Raw genomic sequence first — 27,513 nt, forward strand, 5'->3', positions numbered from 1 at the left:
GTGCACAGCTGGTAGAGTGAATGCTGAACTGGCCTTGCAGGAAATCCCAGTATTTACAGCCTAGGATCCTCTCTGATGTCCTATCCCTAGGAGACGCATCTTCAGATTTTAGTTTTTGCAGATGTGATTACACTGCCTTGTCAGTTTGAAGCAAATGGTAGGGGAGGTAAACTCAGAGGGGAGCCTGCATAGCTCTGAGGAATGGTCATCAGCAGTCATGGTTCCCCTGAGCACCAGAGGGGAGCACCCCCAAGCACTGCTGGGTGTGGCCCTAAGAAACAAAGAGAACACGGTGGAGAAAATATAAAGGAAGGTCAAGAAGTTCATGGAAAACTAGCATGGAGCACCAGAACTCAAAGAAGTGCCTCTGTACAATAAGACAGCGAGATTGCTAGTGAGATTGTGTGACCTACAGAAGGTCACCCTTTACCTCCGGTCTTTTGTGGCGTGTAGAAATGGCACTTTTCCAATGGAAGACTTCGTGACTATCAAGGTGGTAATACATGCTTACTGTGGATATTTTGACCAGTACAGACAAGTGTGAAAATTATACGCACACTCTTAATTGGCACCCTGGGGTTCTATTTCTGCCCCACCTTCCTTTTCATCTGTGTATCCGTACTTGAACCTGTACCTGACACGTAGCGCCCGACTGTATTTAACTAAGAGGTATTTTCCTGTTCTGTGAATGTTTTGTGTCATTGTGTACAACCTCCCTTTTTTGCTTTGTATTATTGCTAGTCACTTAAGTTTAAGCAAGCTCGTTTGTCCATATTTTTTTTGACATTTTTAAAAGTTCTTTCTATAAGAAGTTACAAAAACAGCTCTAGCTTTCTGGCACTGGGCTAGCGTAGGTTGGGTCACAAAGAGAAAGGATTTGTAAATGTATGGTTCTTCAACATGCCAGTGCAACAACTCACAGCAGCATTGCCATAAACATGTTTTTCTTTAGTTATGCTTTCCTAAATGACTTCAAGGGAACCATTGTAATTATGATGGCAAACTTGTATTGAGCACTGAAAATGTAGCCGGAGTTGGACTGCAGGCATTATCTAGGTCCTTGCCCGTGAACCTCACACTCAGAGTTGGTTACACTCTCTGATTACACCTTTGATCCCCAGGCCTTTGGGGGTTATTAAGCTCTTATTAATAACCGCAATTAATGGTTATTAATACTTTCCCACCTTGGATTCCTGTGACGGCTCTACCGCCACATGTGTGAGCGCTAATCCGCTCAGCTTTCGGGAAGTGCCTCAAGCAGGGATCCCTAGGACATCAAGGGGAAAGAAGAGTTTAGGGGAGAAAGCTTGGAAGACTGCACCTCACCGGCGCAAACAGAATCCACCCCCGCTGGAATCGGCAAGTTAGGAGCACATGAAACCGGAAGTTTCACTTGCATTAGGAGTGGCGACCCTTTGGGGAGTATTACTGAGACACTCTGGAGGAGGCTGGGTGTATTTGTTGAAACCTAAATTTGGGCTACTGACAAACAGAGACTGACCATATATTTCTCATATGGGAAACCACACGGTAACTCGAAGGCCATCGTCTCAGATCAACTCAGGTAGATGGACACAGCCTCCAGCCCGAGAGCAGTTGGGGGAATTGATCTCCTACAGCTTCTCCTTCCTGGCCCCTTCCTCACCACCTACCTGTTCTTCATTGTAGAAGTTGTTTCATTAGAAATTCCTCCTCACTGGAAATTAATTCTTACTGGTCAATCAGCTAGGACATCAAGTGAACTTATACTTTATTTTAGAGACTACCTTTGTGTATTGCTGCATCATTACTGCAAGTCAGAAAACTAGTAATTTACAAGTGTCAAGAAATCTTCGTTTATGTCTTTTTTTTTTCTGTCTCCTCTGGAAAGAAATCAATGAATGTACTGTGAACCCCAATATCTGTGGAGCTGGGCACTGCGTCAACCTTCCAGTGAGGTATACCTGCATTTGCTACAAGGGCTATGCATTCAGTGACCAGCTGAGAAAATGTGTAGGTAAGAGGCATTGATGATCACTTTCAAATTTTTTTTTTTTTTTTTGGTTTTTGGGTCACACCCGGCAATGCACAGGGCTTACTCCTGGCTCATGCACTCAGGAATTACTCCTGGCGGTGCTCAGGGGACCATATGGGATGCTGGGATTCGAACCCAGGTCGGTGCGTGAAAGGCAAATGCCGTACCCGCTGTGCTATTGCTCCAGCCCCAGATGATCACTTTCAAACGGCTGCAGAGTTGGACTGTTTTCCCCTTTAGCCACCGTGGGAACAGATGCTCCCATAACACTTGCTCACTTGGCCTGGGGGGCCCTGGGGGAGCCCGGTGGCACTTTCCCAGCAAGTGGGCAGCATGAGCGTTGGCGTGACGGCGGCCTGACCCTGCCTTCCCGGCTTCCCCCAGATATCGACGAGTGCGCGCAGGTGCCGAACCTCTGCTCCCACGGCCGCTGCGAGAACACGGAGGGCAGCTTCCTGTGCATCTGCCCGGCGGGCTTCATGGCCAACGAGGAGGGCACCCACTGCATCGGTAAGGCGCCTCTCCAGGCTGGGTCCCCCTGCTCCCAGCACCGCCCAGAGGAACCGGGGGACAGACAGGGCCTTTCCCCGCCACCGTCAAAGAAAGGACAGAGATAAGGCCAGGGCGACAGTCCTGCGGGGAGGGCGTTTGCCTGGCACGTGGCCAACCCGGGATCAATCCCCTGAGCACTGCCAGGAGTAATCCCCGAGTGCAGAGTCAGGAGGAACCCCTGAGCGTATCCGCGTGTGACTCAAAAAGAAAAAGTAAGTGCGGAGATGGCCCGAGCCAGCTCCCGTGGCCTGCTCGGGGCACGCACCTCCTGCTTCCCGCGTGCCCCATTGAGACGGGCGGCCTGGGGCCAGGGGCCACGGGGACTGCTGGGGCCTGGCCCTCAGCGTGTTCTCTGCCCACAGACGTGGACGAGTGCCGACGGCCGCAGGTGTGCGGGACAGGCCACTGTGTCAACACGGTGGGTGCCTTCCGCTGTGAGCACTGCGACAGTGGCTACCGCATGACCAGGGGAGGCCGCTGTGAAGGTAAGTCCCGCCTGCTCGCCCGGAGCTGGGGGCCCGAGGTGTGCGGGCACGTGGCAGGCAAGGGGGTGCACATGTTCAGTTCTGGCTTGGACGCAGCTCATCAGGGGCAAAACACAGTGTAACGGGGGTTCTCTAGGGGTTCAGACCTTTCCCCCCTCCACTGCTAGGACCCCTCATCTTAATATACATAACATGGTGGATATATACTATATAATATATATTATATTTTATACACATCACATAATTATGGGCTGGAGCAATAGCACAGCAGGTAAGGTGTTTGCCTTACACGAGGCTGATCTGGGTTCGATTCCTCCGTTCCTCTCAGAGAGCCCGGCAAGCTACCAAGAGTATCCCACATGCACGGCAGAGCCTGGCAAGCTCCCCGTGGTGTATTTGATATGTCAAAAACAGTCACAAGTCTCACAATGGAGACGTTACTGGTGCCCGCTCGAGCAAGTCGATGACAATGATATAGTGATACCGTTATCACATAATTATATTATAAAATATCACTGTCACTGTCATCAGTAACACACACTTCCCTTCCTGGGGAAAGCAGGAGCCACACAACTGGCTGTTTCCGGCTTTTGTCTGTACCGGATCCCTGGGGGCTGCCGGCTCAGCTGTGTGCGCTCCCCGACAGGTGACAGACACGCTCACTTGCCTCCGCCTCCTGCCGGGAAGGTAGTTCCGAGAGGGGACAGGAAGTCCGGGCTGTCGCATCGGGCTGCTGGGCGTTGCCCCGGAGTTACTGCACAGAGCCCTCTCCAGGCCCTTCTCCATCACACTGTCCACACATACACACACATGCACACACATGTGCACATGCTCGCACAATAAGCATATGCACGCACATGTACACACACATGCACACACACACACACACACACACACACACACGAGTCTCATCCAGAGAAAAATGCAGTGCTCTTTGGAAAATTAAACCAGTAAGATGTAACTTTTTTCCTTTTTTTCCTCTTTCTTTCTTTTTATTTTTTTCCTGGTGGGAAAGGGGTGCTTGGGGATTTGAGCCACACCCCCCTGTGCTCAAAGCTTACTCCTGGCACTGTGCTCAGGGATCACGCCTGGACAGGCTCAGGGGACCATATGGAGTGCCGAGGACGGACCCTGGACTGGCAGTGTGCCAGGCCAGCGCCCCGCTGTACCCTGTACTGGCTCTCCGGCCCCAGACTCATCTTTCTGGAGAAGTCCCAGCACTTCTGCCCTGTGAGAAACCGCTTTCTGTTGTCAGCTCTGGGCCCCTTCTCCATACTCGCCCAGGGAGGGAGTGGGAGATGGCGTTTTCAGAAGCCGCCAGAACGATGATGATCAGTCACCCCTCTGTGTTAGCCTCTCCTTCCTCCAGTGCTCCTGCTTTCCCGCCCCCTGCCTGCAGCTCCGTGTCTGTGTCAAGCAGGAGAGAGAGACTTTACACCTATTTATTTTGCGGGGGTCTTAGACACTAAGATCTCCCCACTTGAATTCGGGATTGGCCTCCAGAGGGAGAAGCATGCGGCTTGTTGCAGAGGGGACCGAGGCAGGTCTGTTCCTTCCCAACTGTGGAGGGGCGCCGGGTGGGCTCAGCTGAGGCCTGCCCGGCTTTGGGCCCCTGGGTTCTGCCTGGAGTGACCCCTGAGCAGAGCCAGGACCAGCCCCTGATCATACCAGGTGTGGCCCCCAAGCCCGTCCCTCCCAAATAAATAAAACCGTGGGGCCATGGCTCGCTCTTCCCGCTTCGGAGTCGTGGCAGCCGTGCCTCGCCGACGCCCCTGTCACCTTCCCACCACCTCACTCCTCACTCCTGGAGGCCACAACCCTGCCTCCCCAGCTGGGGCCGAGAGCAGGAGGCCATGGCCCCAGATAATGCTGCCCCATGTCCCGTTACCGTATTTCCTGGAAAATCTCAAACCCCGTGATTCCAAGTTCAGGCGTTTCCGATGTTCTTTATCACCTCTGAGCAACTCCTGGCCTAGAAGGGGTTGGAATCGCTCCAGCCCGGCACGTTTCGGGGCCCGAAGCCCTGAGCCAGGCCCTCCCTAGTGCCAGTGCAGGGTGCGTCCGCCTCCCCTCCCGCTCCCCACCTGCACCCCGCCAGCCAGTCCTCGGTCTCTGTAGGGCCAGCCTGATCCTTTCTGGCAAGATTGACCTCCGCCTCAGGGCCCAGACAAGCTGCCAGCTCCCTGGGGGAGGGGGGAAGGGGGGATGGAGCCGGGATGAAGTGCTGAGCCCGCCTCGTCCTGTGGGTCCGTCAGCACTCGCTCCCTCGGCCCAAACTGGGTAAGTGCACACCTGGTGCCCGTCACCGCAGAAGTCGGGGTCCCCGTCACCCCAGGGATCAGGTGTTCCCATCACTGCAGAAGTCGGGACTTGGGGTCCCCATTCCCACAGGATTTGGGGTCGCATCCCGCAGGACTTGGGGCCCCCATCCCCAATTCTTGGGGAGCCCATCCCCAGGACTCAGGACCTCCACCCCCAGAACTCGGGGTTCCCCCCCGCCCTTCCCCTTCCTCCCCTTCCCCATCCCCAGGACTCGGGTCTGCTGTGACGTTCTGCTGACCTGCTGACCTGCCTTTGCCCTTGCAGACGTGGACGAGTGTGTGGCCCCCGGCGCGTGTCCCGACGAGCAGTGCGTGAACACGCCAGGCTCCTACCGCTGCGTGCCCTGCACCGAGGGCTTCCGAGGCTGGAGCGGCCAGTGTGTGGGTAGGTGCCACGGCGCCCGTCCCACTGGGCTTCCGTCCTGGGCCCAGCCGGGTCTGGCTCCGGAGCTGGAAGACAATAAAGATCGCCCCCTGTAGAGAGCACCCAAGGGGACTAGCAGCCCCCAGGGGAGCAGGAGGATCGGGGTGGGTAGGGGGTGGGCCGCAGCCTGCACGGGGGACGGAGACTTGGGCGTCACTTTGGGGCAGTGTAGAAAAGCAGAAGCCAGTGTTGCCTCGGTCACCGGCCGCCTGGGACGCCCTGGAGTCCTCCCAGGAGCCCTTCCAGGCCCGCAGGTGCTGCCGGGGCCCCGCCAAGCCAGGACACGCTCACTGGGGCCTGGCGGACCGTGTGGCCCCTGGAGCTCGCGGCTCGCAAGGCCTGCCCCTGCACCGCCGTCCTCTCTCGCCTGTCACTGCGCCAATGACGCGGAGGCACAGGGCTCAGAGACGGTCGAAGCCAGAGCAACCTGGAAGCCCCGAGATCCCGACTCGCTCCTTGGTGCGGTCACTGCCCGGCTCCTCCCGCACACGAGGGCGCCTGGGCCCTCGGCTCCCCCCTCCTCCGCAGCTTTCCGCGGCTTCTCCCTCCCGCCTCACCTTGGCTTCAGCGTTGGCTCCTGCCCGCCCTCCCCGTTCCTCCCCTTCCCTTCCTGCCCTCCCCCTCCACTCTCTCCCCTTCCTCCCTGCCTCAGTCTTGCCCTTCCCTCCCCTCCTTCCCTCCCACTGTCGGTGGGCCTGACAAAGCAGGGAGCCCCCCACCCCCCACCCCTCGCCACGGTCAATTGTGTGTTAGAACTGCAGTGCTCACGTCTGGTTTTACCTTGCTCTTACCTGCAGCAAGGTGGGTTTTTTTTATATCTATAAATAATCCCTTATTTATTTATTTATTTATTTATTTATTTATTTATTTATTTTCTGTTGACCCGCCATGAGACACAGTTACACAGCTTTCATGATCGAGTCGCAGTCATGCAGTGGTCGGATGCCCATCCCTTAGGGATAAGGAATATCGATAAGTCCTTCCAGCAGCTCGTTCCAGACTCACCGCGGCCTTGCTTCCCAGTTTGTGTTCCCATCGTCAGTCAGGCCCTGTCCCACCCGTCGGTGCTGGCGGGGGACCCTCCCTCCCCAGCTGAGGTGCCTTTGCTCACAGCGTCTTGCTGCCCAGTTTCAGCGGCCTCGAGCAATGTTCCCGAGCTTTCCTCGGTGCTTGCCCTGGGCATTGTGCTCGCAGGCTTGGCGGTGGACGCTTTGGGTTTGGGTTCGGTTTGCTTCTGTTTTGAACCAACCCGTCCTTCTCCACCTCCCGGGGCCCCTGCCGTCCAGCGGCCGCAGGGAGAAGGGGGGAGGGGCCGATGGGAGCGTCTCTCCTGCCTAACTTGGGCATGTCCCCACGTGGGGTCCTCCATGGGGCCCCGGCTCCAGCCTCTCGATGAGTGGGACGGTCGTCCTGGGCCTGGGATGGGACAGAAGGTGGCCGGGGGCCGAGCTGGCCAGATGCCAGCGGGGTCGAGGTCAGGGGCACACGGGCCTTTGTGTCCACCAGTAAAATCCCTGCCCTGGCTCTGCCAAACCCGCAGGCTCCCTGGGGGCCCCTCTGAGCGTGGAGCACCTGCCTGGAGTTGGGGGGTACAGTCCTCCACCCAGAGCCCCCGAGTCCCCGGCATGGCCCTCGCCCGTGACCCCCAGCAGCTGCTGCTTATTCCCACCCCCACCCCCATGATGGTCTCGGCTCCTGGGCCGGCCTGGGCCAGTTCCGACTGGCGACTGCTTCCCTGCTGGGTTCGCCCTTCTGGGGTTCTCCGCTCCCCAGAGGAACTGACGTATCCTGCTGTGGAAGCCGTGCCTCCCCCCACAGTGCTCAGTCTGACCGTATGGAACCCAGCGGGCTCCGCAGGTCCGGGGGAGGGGAGAGGAAACGCTTTCTTCAGAGCTGAGAGACAGGGCACAGGTTAGGCACTTGCCTTGCACCCAGGTATGACCCCTGGCCCCCCAGATGGCCCCCCCAAGGACAGCCGGGAGTGATTCCTACACGCAGAAAGGAGAAAGCCCAGGGCACCACCAGGGCCCCCCCAAAAAGAAAAGAAAAAAAGAAAAAAGAAAAGAAAAGGAAAGGAGGAGAAGGAGGAGGGGGGGAGGGAGGCTGCTTTGTAAGGGAACTGCAGCAGTCGGACACGCTGCACAGCACCTGGCAGGCAGGTGACGAGGGCAGGGCCCCGGGGGTGGGTGACGCCGCCCCCCGCCCCCCGCAGTCCGAGAGTGAGCCAGAGCCCGGCTGTGCTGGAGGAGACGTGTGTCACGTGCCTGTCGACCGGCCTCTCTGGCGCTGGCTCTGCTCGTGCCCCAGAGCCTGACTCGCCCGGCGAGTTGGGGGGCGAGTTGGGGGGCGAGTTGGGGGTCGGGAGCTGAAGCCGCCTCACGGGAGCTCTCGTCAGGGTCGCGCTCTCTCCTCTCCTTTCCCCAAGCCCTGCGCAGTTGCGTCGGTCTGGATGAATACACTCCCCTCTCCCCGTTTTACCGACTTTCCTGAGGTCCCCAGTGGAGGAGCGCTGGGAAGGCCGTCCAGAGTGCTGGGAAACGGGAAGCTGGCCTTGGCTGTGCGGCCCACGGGAGGAAGGAGTGGCACAGGCACAAGGGTGCCGCTCTTCGCTCCATCGCGTGTGTGGGGGTCCATCAGCACCCCGGACGCCTTAAGCTTCCACAGCGTTATAGGCTTCTCCATGATGTCTCCCCGGGGCTCTCTGGTGCTCTCTGGCTCTGTCTCTCCGGCTCTGTCTCTCTGTTTCTGTCTCTCTCTCTTTGGCTCTCTTTCCGTCTCTCTTTCTGTCTCTTGCTCTCTCTCTCTCTGTATGTCTCTTGCTCTCTCTGTCTCTCTTTCTCTCTGTCTCTTTCTCTGTCTCTGGCTCTCTTTCTCTCTCTCTCTCTCTGTCTATCTGTCTCTGTCTCTCTCTTTTTCTCTCTCTCCAGCTCTCTGATTCTCTCTCTCTCTCTCTCTCTCTCTCTCTCTCTCTCTCTCTCTCTCTCTCTCTCTCTCTCTCTCTCCCAATAAGACCACTTTTCAAGGCAGGAAACTGCCCTGGAGGGGAAAGTTTATTATAACTCTCTTTATAGCCATCAAGTGATTTAAACTCTACTTCACTTGCTCTTGATGGCAATCTTTGATACGATGGAGAAATCCAGTTCCCAAGGGAGGCGAAGGGGCTTGGCTTGCTCCAGTTACACAATAATGAGTAGGAGGGGGCAGGGCAGGGCCCGGGTCTCTGATCCCCCGAGTGCGTGCTTTGTTCTCTGCAGACCTCCTGACTCTCAGATACACGCAAGAGAGCAAGGCAGGGACAGTCCTGGGCCATAAGAGAGGAAGAATCTGCAGGGAGGAGAGATCTGTGTGGCGCCATCCGTTTCTTGCCAATAGCAATAAGAATGGTTCAAGGCCAAGGACAGTAGGAACGAGGACCAGGACTGGCCCACGGCTGGAAGCTTGCCACGAGAGCAAGGAGGGAAGGGCAGTTAGAAAGAAGGGACGGCCGTGACAACGGGGGTTGGAAATGGTCACTCTGGACAGGAACTGAGTGCTGAAAGGAGGTAAAGGGACATGCATGCAAACCATATGACCAAAAGGAGAGAGAGACAAGGACAGAGACAGAGGGAGAGACAGTCAGAGATAGAGACAGAGAAGAAAAGTGCTGTAGAGGCAGGCAGGAGGTTGGGGGCGCTGGTGGTGCTAACTGTACACAGGTGAAGGGCTGGTGTTGGACGCTGTTGACTGGAACCCAATCATGGACAACTTTGTAACTGGGTAGCTCAGGGTGGTTCAATTTAAAGAACGGTTCAAGGATTCTAGGCTCTCCCTGGCCAGCCTACATGGCAGAACTTCTTGTAGCCTTTGGCTACCAAGACAGGGTGTTCTTGGGAGCGAGATGTGGGCAGGGATGGTGGCAGGCCATGGCGTGACGTCCTGAGTCTGCCCGGCTCTCCGGGGCGTGCGGAGTCTTGGCTCGTTCCAGAACTTTGAGGAATGCGTCACATGTTTGCTGGCTGATCTGATATTGCATCGCTCGGCACGGTCCAAACTGAGATGTGGGGCTGAGTCCTGGGGCGACTGTCCTTCCAGCGCGGGGAAGCCGTCACCACACATTGCCTCACCGACCTGGCCCCTCCCACCAGGCTTGCTTGCTGCTCAATCCTGGCCTGACACCAATGGGTTTTTTTAAAATTATGATTATCTTTTATTTTTGAAAACATGCAAGCACATACAGAGATACAGTTATGTACAGAAAGACTGGCGAGAGAGGAGGGGAGAGAGTGGTCGTTTGTATCTGGAAATTAAACCGACCACCTCAAACCAGAGATAGAAGAGTTAACCCCGAGCTATAGGTGATACTCTTCTTTATTTTTATTTATAATTTTTAAAAATTTATTTTATAAAGTAGTTCATAATATTTGATTACATTTAATATTCGAACATCAGTCCCACCACCATGACACCTTCCCACCACCATATTTCAGATGTTTCCTTCCTAAACCCCAACCTCTGCCCCAAAGCAGAACCGAAATAATTTATTTTGTATCATTTGTTATGAAAAACTGCTGAAAATGCTACAAAAATGTTTCCTTCAAGGAAAGAGTGTGAAGATTGTTGTATTTCACACAGGGGCCATTAAGCCCTTCTATAGGAGATCACTACCAGGCCACACAGTGTTTTAGAGCTGTGGCTAGTTGAAGGATAAGTAACGTCCTGCCAAGTTTGGGGCAGGAAGTGATCCTTTTCAGGGTGGAAGCCATAGAATATGTGTATCTCCCACGTCAAATGGCACACCTTCATCCAAATCTGTGTTGGAGACCTTGGAATAATAAATATTATAATAGCTCTGCACTGTCATCCCGTTGTTCATCGATTTGCTCGAGCTGGCACCAGTAACGTCTCCATCGGCAGAGACTGGCAAACTACCCGTGGCGTATTTGGTATGCCAAAAACAGTAACAAGTAATATTATGGTATTGTTAATAATAAAATAATATATATAATATCTTAAATAACAAGATCACGGACTCGGAGAAGGACTTAGTGCTGACAGGTTCTTCCCCTTAAAAGAACAGGAAGTTCTGCAAGCCCAGAATCACCTCCCACCTCGCCCTGTGGCTGGTTGGGGAATGGGAGGGAGCAGTACAGCTCTGGGACTCCATGGCCACGGGTTGGCCACCAGATACCGTCGGCCCCTTCCAGGGCGGGCTGGCGAGGCGGGCATAGTCCAGAAGGCTTCTGCAGCCGGCCGACTTCCCTCCACGGGCAGTGGAGCCAGCAGGTGGCCGGCTGGGAGGCGTCTCTGTGAGACCCCAGGGTGCTTGCCAGAGCAGCGCCTCATCCTTGGTCCCCCCCAAAGAGCAGAATGTGGAGACAAATGAGCTTGAGGCTTCATGTTGGTCTTGACCGAGAACTTGCAGACCTCAGGCTTCAGATGATGAGGTGGAACTTTTCGAAAAGGAATTTGTCGCTCGGAGCTGGGGTTCACCTGGGTCACGCACGCCAGCGTGTACGGCCGTTGCTGGGCTCGGGGAAGTGTCAGAGAAGCCTGCAGGGGCGAGCGGTTTCCAACCGGGCGTCTGGGTAGGTGTCCGTAAAAGGACCTATTTGGGCTGGGGCAGGAACAGCGATGTGGGCTCACGATGAACCTTTGATCTTCTCACCCCACAGTGCCAGCCTCGTATCCCCCCGGCTTCTTCCTGCTGTGACCCGTGTAATTCACAGAAGGGCAAATGCCAAATCATTAAGAAATTCCGTAGTAAATTTATCTCTGGGAATCTCCAGTCTATTTCCCTAGCGTTGTTCTTGATAAATGTTGCCTTTGAATCACATATGCATCTCTCGTAGGGATATGCTTAAGAGACCTATTCTCTCTCTGTGTTTTTATTATTTTTTTGAGGGGGGCACCCCTGGCAATGCTCAGGGGATGCTCCTAGCTCTGCACTCAGGAACCACTCCTGGCTGCATCGAACCCAGATCGACCACATGCAAGGCAAGTGCCCTACCCACTAGACTGTCACTCTAGCTCAAGAGACCTGCCCTCTTAAGAGTAAGATAAGGGGCTGGAGGGATAGCACAGCGGGGAAGGCATTTGTCTTGCATGTGGCCGACCCGGGTTCGATTCCCAGCATCCCATATGGTCCCCTGAGCACCGCCATGAGTAACTCCTGAGTGCATGAGCCAGGAGGAACCTCTGTGCATCGCTGGGAGTGACCCCAAAAGCAAAAAAAAAAAAAAAGAGTAAGATAAAATCTTCTGGACGTAAAGCCAGAGACGGCTACTACTCACCCCGCCACAGAGGGGAGGGCCTGGGGGTGGTCTGTATGGACAGACTCCCTTGTTGTCTATGGACTTGAAGCCTGGAGGTGCTAATAAGGACTGTGGGTGCCAGGCTTTCTGACACCCTTACCAGGGTCCTGCACATCTGTCTCAGAGATTCATTTTAATTAGAAGAATAACACCCTTGATCAACTTTGTGTTCTGGAGAGATTCCTCTGCCTGCAGGCTGGAAGTGGGTTAGAGACGACTAGACTTGAAGTGGAGTGAAATAAGAGAGAATAGTGGTATTAGGGACTGGAGTGATAGCACAGCGGGTAGGGCATTTGCCTTGCATGCAGCCAACCCAGGTTCGATTCCTCTATCCCTCCTGGAGAGCCCGGCAAGCTACCGAGAGTATCCTGCCCACACGGCAGAGCCTGGCAAGCTCCCCGTGGCGTATTCAATATGCCAAAAACAGTAACAACAAGTCTCACAATGGAGACGTTACTGGTGCCCGCTCGAGCAAATCGATGAACAACAGGACGACAGTGCTACAGTGGTATTAGACATGGAATAAAGTGGATGTGTTGAGGGTGATTGGGGAGAGAGGAGCGAAGGACTTGGTAATAACTTCTAGGCAGGGAAAGAGGGTAAGAAACCTAGAGAGGGAGACACCCACATTTCCGCCTGGGTATTGGAGCAGTAATGTTAGATGCTGACAAGAGGCTGGAGTACAGTGAGGAGGAGGGTGTTTGGGAAAATGGGGAAGTGGTGGAGGGACGGTCACTCTGGTGTTGGACCATCAAGAGCCCATCACAACTGTATTGTGAACGACTTTGTAAACGACGGTGTCTAAATGGAGTATTTTATTTGTGAAACCCAAGAGTGCAGTGTGTGTGTGGGGGAGGGTGGGAAGGGGTGAGGTTCCCTTGGACCTTGGAGACTCCAGGCGCCCATAGGAGGTCACGTTCAGCTGTCTGCTGACCCAGGGGGTCGTCGTAGCATCTGTAGCGAGAGAGTGACCCGAGCTGTGGAAGCAGCACTGAGCTGCTCTCCCTGCAGTTCCGCCCGGCAAACCCCAGACACATCGCTTCTGTGCAGAGCCCTCAGTGCTGTTTCGCTGACAGCCATGTCCTCAGGGGGCCAGGTGCTCACTCAGCTCAGCACTTTCCATCTACAACTCCTTGGCGGGCTTGGGCGGGCGCTGGTTCCTTGCGTCTGGAGCCGCGGTCAGGGAAGAATAAACACTTTGGGCTGTCCAGGTAGACGTCCGTGTGGCACACCGTGGCCTGGCAGCCCGAGGTGTCCTCCGCTCTTCATCATTCTGCCCGGCTGCTGCTTCCTTAACCACCGCGACCACCTGGTAAAGGCAAAGTCTGAGTATCTCCCGTATGACACTCTGCCGACGCTTCTGTTACCACTTGAAGGAAAACGTTTGTCTTGGAAATGGACTTGGCTGTTAGCGCCCTGTGGATCAGGGCCCCGGGTGCAGCCGGCTGAAGAGAGCAGCCAGTCGGTCCCTTGCTCAGCTCGGAGCGTTTCGGAAAGCAACCCTCTAGATCACGTTGCGTTTCCTTGGTGCCTTCCGGGTTTCCACCGGGGGCCCCACGCTCGGTCCGTGCCACCGTCTCCTCTGCACGCGTCCGGCTGCTGCTTCTCTGGGCCCCTCTGCTTTCAGCTGCTGACGAATGTGGGACCCACCCACGGGAGCGTGGGGGAGGCGTCAGCACTGGGCGCACTATTCGGTTGCCGCAGAGTGGGTTGGTTCATCCCCTGGGTGGTGTGTGTGTGCACACCACACACACACACACACACACACACACACACACACACACACACACCTGACTCTGGGCACGCTGCAGCTCCAGGTTCCAGACCTGGACATCCAGCACTTGGCAATGACGGGTTCTTACAGATTGGACTCTTCAGCCCGCAGCGCACCTTCAGCCTGCCCGGCAGGCGATGCGGGTCTCCTCCGCTGGCTTTTCCAGCACGGAGGCTGGGCTGTCTTCCGCCATCCAAGTGCCTCTGCGTCTCTGTGGTGGCTCTCCCCGCGCTTTCTCCAGCTCTGGAGCTGCAGCGTCTGTTTCAGTGAACCCGCTCGTCACGGGGAACTCACCAGTTCCCTCTCTGCAGACCTCCGTGGTTCCTTGTCTTGCTGCTGTCGGTAGGGGGTAGGGGGGCACCCCGCCCTCCCACCCCAAGCGAGGCCATTCCCAGTAGCTCTCAGCCCGCCCGGCCAGGGGGTTCCTTGCCACGGCTCAAGGGTATGACTGCCGGGATGTCTGTGTGGCAGGGGCCAGCAGGACCACCCCAGTGGTGCGCGGGAGCCGCCAGGGCTGCCCCCGTGGTGCTTGAGGGGCAGTCCAGGGCCGGGGATGTAGCCGGGCATGCACCCCTGCACCCCGAGCCCCGTGACGCCTCCCCAGCCCTGCTACGTCTTGGGTTCTTGGGACTGGTTTCTTTGGTTCTTGGTTTTTGGTTTTGGGTCGGGGGGTGGTCACACCCAGCAATGCTCAGGGTCATTCCTGGCTCTGCACTCTCCTGGTGGTGCTCGGGGACCATATGGGATGCTGGGAATTGAACCCGGGTCGGCCACGTGCAAGGCAAACGCCCTCCCCCGCTGTGCCCCGGGACTGTTTTGTTTTGATGGGGACGTGGCTCAGCCACCGCCACGGCTCCACACGGAGCGTGTCTGGTCCCCCACACACGTGGCTCTGCACACCCGACACGCGAAGGCGGGCACTGCCCGTCACACGCTCACGCCCTGCGCCCCGTGCCTCCCGGGCACGCTGGGGAGCTGAGCATGCAGGGCAGACGTCTCCTTTGAAGGGTCTGCGGTTTTGCCCTTGCGCCAAGTGCAGCCGTGCTCACGTTTTCCCTCCTCCTCCTCCTCCTCCTCCTCTTGTCCTCCCCCCTGCGGGGCCCAGATGTGAATGAGTGCCTGGACCCCAGGGTCTGCCGGAACGGGACGTGCGCCAACCTGGACGGCTCCTACATGTGCTCCTGCTACCGCGGCTACTCCCCGACGCCCGACCTCAAGCACTGTAAAGGTGAGGCGGCCCCGGCGCGGCCCAGGACGAGGGCCCCCACCCCCCTCCCCGTCACCCCCTTGGCCAGTGCCGCTGGGTGAGGTTCGGCTGAGTGTCTGGAAGTGGGGCTGCACTGCAGCGACACACTGTTGCCCCTCGGAGAGAAGCAGCGTATTTCCAGAGCTCTACACCACAGAGCCAGTTATTTCTAAGGGTTTCTGGGTAAAAACGTGATACATGTTGTCACATAACCCGGGATACAGTCAAACCCTCTAAGGCTCCGGGTTGGTGGTTGGGTAGGTTTTGAGGGGGCCGTGGGGGGCCGTGATAGGTGCTGGGGGCTGCCCCTGGCAGAGCATTTGAGTTCCCCCCCTCCGCCCAGCCCCATAAGGCTTTACAGTATATATGTGAATAGATAAGTTCTACGGTATGCGAACTGCGTTTCAGCCCAACCTCAGACTAACAGCTATGGGAAGGGTAGAAGCAACACTTGCTCATAACCTTGTTTGAATACACTTGAAAATATTTCATGGAAATTTTATAGAGCATAGTCAGTAGGCGTTTTTGTGGCTTTTGTGGCTTTATAGTAGAAATATTTTACATTTTATTAATAGATTTTTTTCAAATACTATCCTTCAAGGCTATGTGATATTCAGACACATCCCTGTATCACCATTTTCTTGCTGTTCATCGGATGTGGAACTCATTTTCTAGCCCCAAATCTCATTATTATCTGAAAAGAGTTCTGTATTGAGCCTTTAGGAAGATGATCTTTTGAGTTTTTGAATTATTTATTTAGTTTTAAATGGTGTTTTGGAGTAAGGAGTTCTAAGTCCTCACTGTTTAGATAGATTACTAATTTCTAATTAGTAGAATGTATGTCTTAAGTGTTTAAAGAATTACTGTTTCTGCGTTCCTCTCTGTTAATAATTTACTGTGCTCTTCCTACTACTAAAGACTTGTTTCATATATTTTCTCTGGCATCTCTACTTCTTCCCTTGTAAATGTGTTTACATCTCTCATTTGTCAGATTCCTTACCCACCCCCATTTTCAAAAGAGATTGTATTTGAGAGGATGAAAAAAGGGGAGGGGGGTAGGAAGGTGCCCCTCGTATGAGGGACTCTCCTGGGCAGGATTCCACTTGCCAGACTTTAGGCCCGTGTGCACAAGCGTTTCCTGTACTACTGAGACCAGTTTCTACTTTAAAGGCCGTCTCACTGGAGGGCTTTTCAGCTGGGTCCTGTTGAAACACTGGTCTGCAATGCCGAAGACCAACCTCCACTGGTCTCAGTAGAAACTTAGCCCAGGAGAGGCATTGCCAGGGCACTGGGCAGTGATGGCGGGAAGCTGGCACACTCGAGAGGGGGTGGTGCTTGAATGTTTCATGCATGAAACCCGGCATTAACAGTTTTGTAAACCATCGCGCTAAAAATGACCTTTGAAAACTTAAAAACGAGGGGTCAGCACAATCGCAGAGCATGTAGGGCATTTGCCTTGCACACAGCTGTCTTGGGTTAGGACCCCGCCCCCCCATAGGACCCTCGTACCCCGCCGGGAGTGATCCCCCAGCACAGAGCCGGGGTAATCCCTGAGCACCCCTGGATGTGGCCTGAAAGATCAAAACAAAACAAAACAAAACAAAATGCCTAAAAATGAAAACAAACGCCTCACATTGCGTTTCTGTTCAAAGCACAAGAGGGAGAATGAGAAGTGGCAAAGGTCGTGATGGTGTGTCACGAGCGTCTCTTCTTACCAGCGTCTCTCCTCAGCCTCCTGCCTGTCCTGCAGTTTGGCACTCTGAGATCTAGATGGGGAGCACTGGAGGCTGAGACATACTGGACTACAGATGCCCCAGAAAGTCTCATTACTTTGTATGTTTTTTTTTTTGCGGGGGGAGTCTTGGGACTTCCACGAGCCCCAGGAAGACTCGCAGGGAGCACGGCGTCCTCCGACTAGCCCCCTTCTCTGTTTCTAAACTCACACTCTGTTGCGGACGTGCTTAGGAGGTGATATTTGTAAGCGTGACTTGAGGTCACGGTCTCCACGATGTGTCACATGGGGCGCCAGCTTCTGGTATGAGGCAGTCTCAAGGCCATTGGTCATGACAGATATTGATGAGACTGTTGGTCTTGGCAGATGTTGATGAGACTGTTGGTCTTGGCAGATATTGATGAGACTGTTGGTCTTGACAGATGTTGATGAGACTGTTGGTCTTGACAGATGTTGATGAGACTGTTGGTCTTGGCAGATGTTGATGAGTGCCAGCAAGGGACTCTCTGCCTGAACGGGCACTGCAAAAACACCGAGGGTTCCTTCCAGTGCACTTGCGGCCAGGGGTACCAGCTGTCAGCGGCGAAAGACCAGTGTGAAGGTAAGATGGTGGGGCGTGAACTGCAGGGTCAGCTCAGGGCGCCTGCCTGGAAATGACCGGGGTGATTTCTCTGTCGGCCCAGAAAGCAAGGACGAAAACAGAAGCAGCAGCTGGATGGAGAAAGGGTCGACTCTCCAATAGAACACTCATGATCAGTGACTAGGCCTCAATGTATAGGGAGAGAAACGATTGTTCTGTCGTTCCTTACTATGTAAAATGCATTCCAGCAGGCTTCATTGGAAATTTTCACATACCAGAACTTCAGCTATTAGAAGAACCATTGTCTGTATCATGGAGTGTTAATATCTTGAATTTTGTGTGGACTGACCCTTCTTTTTTTAAATTGCCTTTAAAAGCAACCTCACAGAAGAAACCTTTCCAGTTGGATTAGATAGAAATCTTGTTCCCTTTCTCCCAAGAGAAAAAGTTTGCAAAGTCTGCCCTGTTTATATAGGTGATAAGGATTTTGAAACTTGCTGGCTTGGCCTGAGACTTCAGAAATTTTATTGAGCGTCACACAGAAAGCCTTTCTGTGCCAATAAGGAGGTGGGGGTTGTTTGGGTTTGGTTTGGGGACCATACCCTGCAGTGCTCAGGGATTCTCCTGACCTTGCACTGAATCACTTCTGACAGTGCTAAGGGGACCAGATGGGATGCTGGGGATCAAACCTGGGTTGGCCATGTGCAGGGCAAATGCCCTCGCCACTCACTCACTCTGACATAGTCGATGCTTTTTGAACTTGAAGGTATTGAGGTTCTGCTGTGACAAGCACAGGTCTCCGGAGATCTGTGAAGGAGATGCTGCCTTAAAGTCTCTCATTTCGAAAGAGAACCCATGTTGTGTCTTACTGTAAAGACACAAGCCATATCCATGTCTGTGTGTCTGCCCTGAATATTGGCCGAGCAAAAGGTCTCCTGAAGAAGGAGGTATGAGAGACAATATCTGATGGTACTACTGAGGAATTCTCCAGTATTACCCTGCCCCGTTCCATTTCTAGGACATGGAAAGTCATCATAATACTGAACCTCAGAGTGAGGAAAGTGAGAACACATATGAATACACACACACACACACACACACACACACACACACACACACACACGACTGTGCCATTTCTTCTAGATTCAACAAAATTTCTTTCATACTTTATTACTTTATACTTGCCACTTGGCTGAGCATTCAGTGAGTATCGTGTGCATAGAAAACTCAATAGTATAATCCCCGAGAGAGGTCTACATGTCACAGAAGGTCATCGTGTCCTTTATTCTACGGGTGTATTGCCATACTCTCCTGCATATAGCAATGGGTGTGATACACGCAGGCCCACCCAGCAGGTTACTAATAGGGGCAGTTGAATTTAGGGTGCCAGGTGCCCTGATGATGAGTATGGGGCTGTGGCATGGGGAGGGCGGTGGCTCTGGATCCCCATGGAAACAAGCATTTGTTAGCTCCTATAGAATAATATTGTCAGAATAGTATCTCGTGTTAGGCTCATAGTCTGTCAACCAGCAACCTGAAGGTGATTGGAAAATCATCATCATCATCATCATCCTGTTGATTGTCGAATTTCTCAAGCGGTCTCTGTAATCTATCCCTGAGATTTTAGAAGCCTCTCTTTACTCGTCCTTCCCAACGATGCTGCATTGGAGGCTCTTTCAGGGTCAGGGGAATGAGACCCAGCATTGTTACTGGTTTTGGCATACGATTGGAAAATCACTGTCATTGTCACTGTCATCTCGTTGCTCATTGATTTGTTCGAGCGGGCACCAGTAACGTCTCTCATTGAGAGACTTATTGTTACTGTTTTTGGCATATCCAATATGCACGGGAAGCTTGCCAGGCTCTGCTGTGCGGGCTCCATACTCTCGGTAGCTACTGATCAGAAAATACCGGGGCATCCAGACAGCCAGCAAGGAGATGGCAGACAGGGTCCCCACCTGTAGGGAACTTAAGATATAGCAACCAAGATCAAGTAATGTCAGGCAAGCAGTCCCTGATATACCACCTCTCCAGGCTGAGGAAGCGGGCCTGAGGGGTCCTGGTAAACTCAGCCACGTCAGACGGGCTGACGGGAGAGATGGGCCAATGGGTATAGTCAGAGCATCTTTGTTATTGCAGGCAATAGAATGGAAACCTGGTCGTCTGGGGCCAAAGGAGAGCTCCATGAAAAGGAAATGTCAGAGTGCGGGCCAGGACAGTTTTGGCCAGCAGTTGACCAGCATTATTTTCCCTTAAAGGGCCAACGAGTGAAGCAGTGCTCTATTCCATTAAAGCTTTATGGGGCTGAAGCGATAGCACAGCGGGGAGGGTGTTTGCCTTGCAGATGGCCAAACCGGGTTCGATTCCCAGCATCCCATATGGTCCCCCAAGCACCACCAGGAGTAATTCCTGAGTGCATGAGCCAGGAGTAACTCGTGAGCATTGCCGGGTGTGACCCAAATAAAAAAAAAACAACCAAAAAACCCAAAAAAATAAACAAACTTTATTTGTAGTCAGTGGCTATGCCGTGTGGACATTAGTTCGCTGAGTGCCTGCTTTAGATGTGCATAGTCCTGTGTCCTTTGCATTCCTGCTTCCAGCTGAGTCACCCAGAGAAGCCCAGGAGGCTTGGTAGAGTCAGTTCTACAGGTGAGGGCAGCTGCTGGCCGCCCCTCAGGGCACGTGGAACGAACAGTCTCAGACTCCCGAGTTCCTCTGGGTTTCCCCACTGGAGGCTGCCCGCTGTGGACTGAAGGTCAGCTGGGTCCGCATCCTGGGACCCAAGGAGGCAGGAGGCTCGTCGGTTTCATTCCTCCTCGGTGTGAACCTGCAGACCAGGCTGGGCTCACGGCCACCCTCTTGTTGCTGTGTCACTCACAGACGTCGACGAATGCCAGCACCGCCATCTCTGCAGCAACGGGCAGTGCAGGAACACAGAAGGGTCCTTCCGCTGCGTCTGCAACCACGGCTACAGGGCCTCCGGTCTGGGTGACCACTGCGAAGGTGAGAGGTGGCTTCTGTTTCGGGGTGGGCCGGGGGAATACCAGGGCAGAGGGGGGCTGGCCCCTCGGGCCTCAGCCCAATCCGTTGGCTCTGGTGGATGTGAGACACCTGCAAAGTATTGTCCCTGTGGTGTGTGTGTGTGTGTGTGTGTGTGTTGGGGTGGGGGAGAGCTGGGTCTTTGCTCTGCTCCATGGTCATGCAAATCATGCAAAGAAGGTGTGTGTGTGTGTGTGTGTGTGTGTCTGTGTGTGTGTGTGTGTGTCTGTGTGTGTGTTGGGGTGGGGGAGAGCTGGGTCTTTGCTCTGCTCCATGGTCATGTAAATCATGCAAAGAAGGGGTGTGTGTGTGTCTGTGTGTGTGTGTGTCTGTGTGTGTGTCTGTGTGTGTGTTGGGGAGGGGAGAGCTGGGTCTTTGCTCTGCTCCAGGCTGCTATTGCAAAGGATTTGGCCAGCAAAGGAGTGAGGAATCAGATGAGCTTGCCCGGCCCGGCTCTATAGTTCTGAACTGTAACCTTACTTCTTCAGGACCAGTTTCCAAGTGTTCACAGAGGTCAATACGCGTAGATTTTCCATATCACAGCGACGTTTCTAAGAGCCAACTTTAATTCGGTGCTGAGTGTTTCTTGGCAGAATGTTTCTGACAGATCTCCCTCATCTACAGCTTTGGGTCTTGTCAGCCATATCTGATACAGACCCTGGCGCAGAAGCTTCTGGAGGGCAGTTTTTAGTTTCTGAGGCCTTAAAATATACATTATTATGAAATCAATAATAGAACTTTATCCTAGGGTGGTCATGTTCTTTCAAGAGTTTTGTTTTTTGTAAATATCCATGTAATCAATCCGCATACCTACTGCAAAGCTAACAAATGGCCAAACCAGTGATAAAAATAAAAATCATGAAGTTTGATTGTCAGAAAACTTGTATGTGGGAAACTCTGACGTAGAGGTAAGAAGTAAAGCGCCGACTTGGCGGCTTTCCAGATTGCCAAAGGCAGTTATGGGACAACCTGGCCTAGGAGTAACTAGAAGCCATGCATGTACAAAGACACTGAAAACCTTTCTGACCATCAGTGTCAACTCTGCCTCAGTTCCCGGTCTAGAGAGAAACCAGGCCGCTGGTTAAATCTTGGTAAGAGGCCTTCAGGGGAATGTATGTTCTATCATTTGGGCTGTTTGGGTCTGTAAATATCTCCTTATGAGAAATCCCACAATTTATCTTTTAAGTTAAATCACCATGAGGGGCTGGAGCGATAGCACAGCGGGTAGGGTGGTTGCCTTGCACTCAGCCAACCCGGGTTTGATTCCCAGCATCCCATATGGTTGCCTGAGCACCACCAGGGGTGATTCCTGAGTGCAGAGCCAGGAGTGACCCCTGTGCATCGCTAGGTGTGACACAAAAAGAAAAAAAAATTGAATCGCCATGAGATGCACAGTCACAAAGCTGTTCATGACCGGGTTTCAGTCATACGATGTTCCCACACCCATCCCTTCACCAGTGTCTATTTTCCCACCGATGACCCCCAGTTTCCCTCCTGCCATCTTTCCATCCCCCAGCCTGCCTCGGTGGCAGGCACCTTCTCTCTCTCTCTCTCTCTCTCTCTCTCTCTCTCTCTCTCTCTCTCTCTCTCTCTCTGTCTACCTTTGGGCATTATGGTTTGCAGTGCAGATACTGAGAGGCCATCACGTTTGGTCCTTTACCCACTTTCAGCTCACATTTTCCATCTAGAGTGATTCCCTTCAACCATCCTTGTCGTGGTGATGGCTGGAAGTGGAAACTCTTGTGTCCTTCTCTATCCCAACTGCCCTCTGCCCCCAGCTCTTGGGGCAGGCTTTCTACATGGACCAGTCCTCCTGGCCCTTGTTTCTATTGTCCTTGGGTATTAGTCTCATTCTATGCTTTGTTTTGTTTTTTATACCTATACCAAAAAAGCCAAACAGAACCTCTTAATTTTTATTATTATTATTTTTGGTTTTGGGGCCACACCCCGCAATGCTCAGGGCTAAGTCCTGCCTCTGCACTCAGGAATAACTCCAGGAGGGCTCAGTGGACCATATGGAGTGCTGGGGATCAAACCTGGGGTGGCCACATGCAAGGCAAATGTGCTACCCACTGTACAATCACCCTGGCCCCATCGTTTTTTTGTTTTTGTTTTTGTTTTTTGTGGTGTTTTTAAAAAAGCCAACTGGGTATTTAGTCATCACTGTTTGTTTCTAAGACACTATTAGGTTCCTTTAGAATGCTTCTTGGAGTGTTTAGTCGGGCCCCTTTATCTTAAATCAAGGCCATTTCGCCAGTGTTCTGAGTTAAAAATAGATCAACAGTCTGTGCAACTAAATCCTCTCTTTGAAACCGAATTAGCACTGCGCTTTCTAACTCACACCGTCTCCGGTGACATCTAGCTGTGACTAGGAGTTGGGGCAAATCACGGACTGCTCTCAGCTGGGGGGGCATGCGGGGGGGCCCGCTATCTTTCTTGTTGACTTCCATATTTACGAATCCGTTCTCTCCCAGGAACTCTGGTCAACGCCTGTGTCCCCGCTGTGCCTCATGCCTGCTGGCTTTCTGGAGTTAGCGTCCAAAGCACCCACCCCCACCCCCCGCTCTTCCTGCCCCTTCCTCTGAGGGGGGAGCCTCTCAGACTCTGTTGACGGGGTCTTGATTATCCTGAATTCACCCATTGACCTCGAACTAAAGCAGAATGTGAAATTTTGGTCACTATAACCATTTCTGCTGATACAGTCTGTCTGATGACATGGGAGTGTGAGCCATTGGGGCAGCTGCTGGTGTCACCTCTGAATGGCTTCCTCCGGCACCGTCTCTCTCTGCTTGTCTGGCACCCCACCTGCCCCTCCCTCCCTGCGGTTCCTCCCGCCGGAGCCTGGGAAGGTGATTTATGACTTACCCCCTCTTCCTGTGCCCTTCCCTCTTGCTCATTTCTTTATGGACTGCATCCAAAGAGTGGGGGAGAAGTCATAGCATGTCTTTCTGACACTGATTTCCAAGACAGAATCACTGAGGGGACTCGTGCATTTCTTAATCAGAATATTCACAGCGTGCCAAGGGAGCGGCAGACGCAGTCAGCCTCGGTGACAAAACTTCCTGCCCCTGGGGGCTGATGTTGATGAGGAAAATAATACTGAGTTAAGTCAATGAAATGGATGGTTAGTGAATGTTTAGGTGAAGGCAGGGGGAGTAGATGTGATGCTGAGTGGAGAGGGCGGGGACTCTAAATTAGGAGAGCAGGAGCGTCACTGAGATGATGGTGCAAGAGCCCCACAGAGCCTTGGAAGAGGTTAGAAGTTCAGTTGGGGCACTTTTAGTTTCTCTTGCCTGTGATGAGGCTTCTTGCCAATAGAGAATCTTGAAAGGCCACTGAACCACCAAGTGTTTGGAATTCAGGAGCAGTGTTGGCCAGGAGCGGTGATCAAGAAGGGAATGGATGTGCCCTCGAACAAAAGGGGGTGTGAACCGGGAGGCTCAGCCCGGGGCCTTTAGAAATGGGGGGATGGCGAGACGTGGGGAGGAAGAGTGGCAGGGTGGGAGGCAGGAAGGGCAAAGTCTCCGAGAAGAAAGCAAGTCCAGGAGGAAGGCGTGATGAGCAAAGGTAGCGTCTAGGCCAGCCGTGAGCCACGGTAGGAAGCTGGCCACAGATGTAGGGGAGGGCAGTTAGGAAGGACAGAGAAGGGCCCGCTGTGACAATGACCATTGGAAACAATCGGTCTGGACAAGACCTGAATGCTGAAAGGAGGGAAAGAGATATACATGATGGCTTTCAGTATCCGTGTTGCAGGCCATAATGCCTGAGAGAGAGACAGACAGAGAGAGCACAGAGAGAGAGAGAGAGAGAGAGAGAGGGAGGGAGGGAGGGAGTATAAAAGTGTCTGCCATACAGGCAAACTCAGGGGGCAGGAAAACTGGGGACATTGGTGGGAGAAATGTGCACTGGCAAAGGTATTGGAACATTGTATGACGGGGGCATCATGAACAACTTTCTAATTATGTATGGCATGATGAGTCAATCAAAATATTGTATCGACCAAGGGATTAGACCAGGTTACGATCAGTGACGGCTGTGACAAGCCAGTCTCAGAAGGGGGATGACGGGGTGATTGTCTCCGAGCTCCGAAGGAATCAGACTTTCTACAGCCCTATGTAATGGAGCTGGACAATTCCGTGTCTCTTTCTATTTCTTTGGGCTACGCCTAGCAGTGCTCAGGGCTCACTCCTGGCTCTACAATGAGGGCTCACTCCTGGCAGGGCTTGGGAGGGCCATCTGGGGTACCGGGAACTGAACCTGGGCCGGCCACCTGCCAGCCTCTGTACTTTCTCTCTTTATATCCCATCTACTACCCAACTTTGGCTTCTGACAGTGAGGTCTTACCGAGTTTGGCTACACCCAACCGTAGCCGGGTCTTAATAGCCACGCGGTTACTCATGCGCTGTGAAAGCAGTGGTGTCCTTCATGTTTCTGTATTGCTGAAATTCCTGGTCTTGGGATTCTCATCACTTTTTTGAGTTGGGATTATTCACATAATGCTAATGGCCAGTTGCGCTTTTTTCCCCCTTTCAGTTCATTAATTACCTCACTTCCAGGCACAACAAAGAAAAAGAGACAAACCTAAAACCAGCAGATCTCCTACTTAACAGCTGTGAGGGGAGCTGCAGGGTAATCCAAGTCAGTGTGGGGCTATTGAGACTCTCATATCCTGTCAGGGACCAAATAAACCAGTACGATTGTGAAAAGCTATGTGACGCTGCCGTTATGCCCCCTAAGAAAATACATTTATTCCAAGATTCAGATATTCACCTCTTGAGAGTCTTTATAATGGCCGAAATGCCCCCGTGCTCACCACAAGGAGATGACTCTTTTTTTTTTTTCTTAATGTGGTACAGTTGTATAGTAGCACTAGTTAGCACTAAGAGGAGAGAGGATGGCAGGTGACTGACCCAGGTTCAGTTCCCGGTACCCCAGATGGCCCTCCCAAGCCCTGCCAGGAGTGAGCCCTGAGCACTGCTGGGTGTGGCCCAAAGAAATAGAAGGAGACACGGAATTGTCCAGCTCCATTACATAGGGCTGTAGAAAGTCTCCGTCATCCCCCTTCTGGACAGGCTTGTCGAAGTTGCCACTGATCTTAGTGAATGAATCTCAGAAATGCTAAAAGAAGAAGTGGAACCTTTGCAGTGATGAAAATGCCTAAGTCTCTCTGGGGCTTGATGACAAGATTAAGTAATTTTTCTGTGTAGGATATGTTTCCTGACAGAGATTCATAAACAAGAGTCAAGGGCTTATCTCCATTTGGTATAATCACAATTCTAAATATTGAAGTTAGCAGAGAGTGGAGATTTAGGAGCTATTTATACACGTATGTGTATATATATAATTTTTACTTAAAATATTATTCTATTTAACCTCCACTTTTAGAATCTTGATATACCAAGGGTCATTTGAGCGATAAAGGTAACACTTGTTTGGCATATTCAGAATTCGTAGCAGACTCTGACTTCTCCACGCTATTATCTCTCAGATGTACCTGTCGCTGCTCTTATGGTCTTTTTCATGGCCTTTGTAATGCCCAAGACATTTGGTATTTAATGAGACAGATTGGAAACATAATTGGAAGCGGAAGTCTGTGCTGGTCACTATGGAACAGACTTCTGATGGAGTGAGTCCAAGAGTGACTCCCAGCAGACACCCGTGTGTAACAGTCGTCAGGAGAACCTCTCTCTACTTGTCAGAAATCACGGGCAATTCACTGAAAATCCTTCCTTGCACTGACTCTTATAATTAGATGCTTCTGCTGTATGTAAATTATAATGCAGTAAAGTTGGAAGAAAACTAAATATTAAGTGAGAACTCACTTCAAAATAATTACCTTAGTTGCGCTTTACATTTTAGAGTCTGAATTCTTTGAGACATCAGGTTTGAGCGAACTCAAAAGCAACTTGTTACTTTATTGTACGGTTTTAGGGGCTGACTCTTGGCTCTGCACTCAAGGATCACTCCTAACAAGGCTCAGGGGCCCATACGGGGTGCCAGGGATTGAACTTAGGTCGGCCATGTGAAGGGCAAGTGCCTTATCTGCTGTCCTATCTCTCTGGCTCCACAACTTGTTATTTTAGATGAAGGAAATTTTTTAGGCACTTGGCTCTTGCTTTTTTATCTTCCCCATATATGTGACAGAATGCCCCCATGAAGCCGATTACTCATGCCTTGGATTCTATGAGGGAAAGTTAATTTGCTAGCCTTGTAATGTGAACTGGGGAGAGGAAATAGTAAGACTTACTATCTTGTTGTGTCTTACTATGTCTTACTGTGTCTAAATATGCCTTATTGTGTTGGACTGGCAAGTAGAACAGGGTGCGTCTTGACTTCTTCCTGAGCCCTCTCAGGCCCTTGAGTAGCAGTTGTAATCGGTTGTAGGAAACGCCCCAGTGTGCCAATACCAAGGGAGCAAAGAAGGTTTTGTCCCGTGGCTTTCTTTGATGCTGATAGATTTACACCCCACACAGAGAGCCGGAGAGGGACTCACGGTGAGTTGGCACTGACGGGCTGCAGCCAGGAGTGAGCGTGATCATACCCAGCCCTCCTGCAGAGATCCGCCAGGGCCTCTCTAGGACCAGGCCACTAGTGGTCTCACGTGCTCCCAGTCAAAACTCGTTATTGGTTACGTAAACCACTTTCAGCCGCACATGTGCTATAAATACGCACGTTCAGAAGTGCAGCCACTTCTGACCTGTTGTGACAGCTGCTGAGGAAGTGACTTCAGGGCCCTTTTGATCTCCTCATCCCCGCCCGGCTCTGCCAAGAGCCCCTGGACTCCCCCCCTTCCACGTTCTCCCCCGCTGTGTAGAATCTGACGGATTCCTCCTGCCCAGGAAAGTCAATTTTGATTCTTCTGATCCCTCTTCTCTCAGTTCACCTGACATTCATAGCTAATGTGCTTTCAATAAACAGTTAATTTTTGGAACAATCCTTACATTGCGTTGTCTTGGATTTGCAAAGAGATTTCATATCTTATATTCTTTTTTTTTTAATTAATACGCAATGGTCTTCGAGCAAACACTTCTCTTTGAAGGCAGGGATCATGCCAAG

General features: G+C 52.6%; 1 protein-coding gene across 1 annotated transcript in view; it reads left to right on the forward strand.

Moving 5' to 3' along the window:
• Positions 1-27,513, forward strand: part of LTBP1 (latent transforming growth factor beta binding protein 1) — a 259,047-nt gene that overhangs the window by 179,489 nt on the left and 52,045 nt on the right. Inside the window, exons 16-22 of the mRNA XM_055120644.1 lie at positions 1,871-1,996; positions 2,399-2,524; positions 2,929-3,051; positions 5,638-5,757; positions 14,966-15,088; positions 17,317-17,439; positions 20,299-20,421. Coding sequence (XP_054976619.1) covers positions 1,871-1,996; positions 2,399-2,524; positions 2,929-3,051; positions 5,638-5,757; positions 14,966-15,088; positions 17,317-17,439; positions 20,299-20,421 — 864 coding nt within the window. The remainder of the gene's footprint in view (positions 1-1,870; positions 1,997-2,398; positions 2,525-2,928; positions 3,052-5,637; positions 5,758-14,965; positions 15,089-17,316; positions 17,440-20,298; positions 20,422-27,513) is intronic.

Source organism: Sorex araneus, chromosome X (genome assembly GCF_027595985.1).
Source record: "Sorex araneus isolate mSorAra2 chromosome X, mSorAra2.pri, whole genome shotgun sequence".
Taxonomy (NCBI): Eukaryota; Metazoa; Chordata; class Mammalia; order Eulipotyphla; family Soricidae; genus Sorex; species Sorex araneus.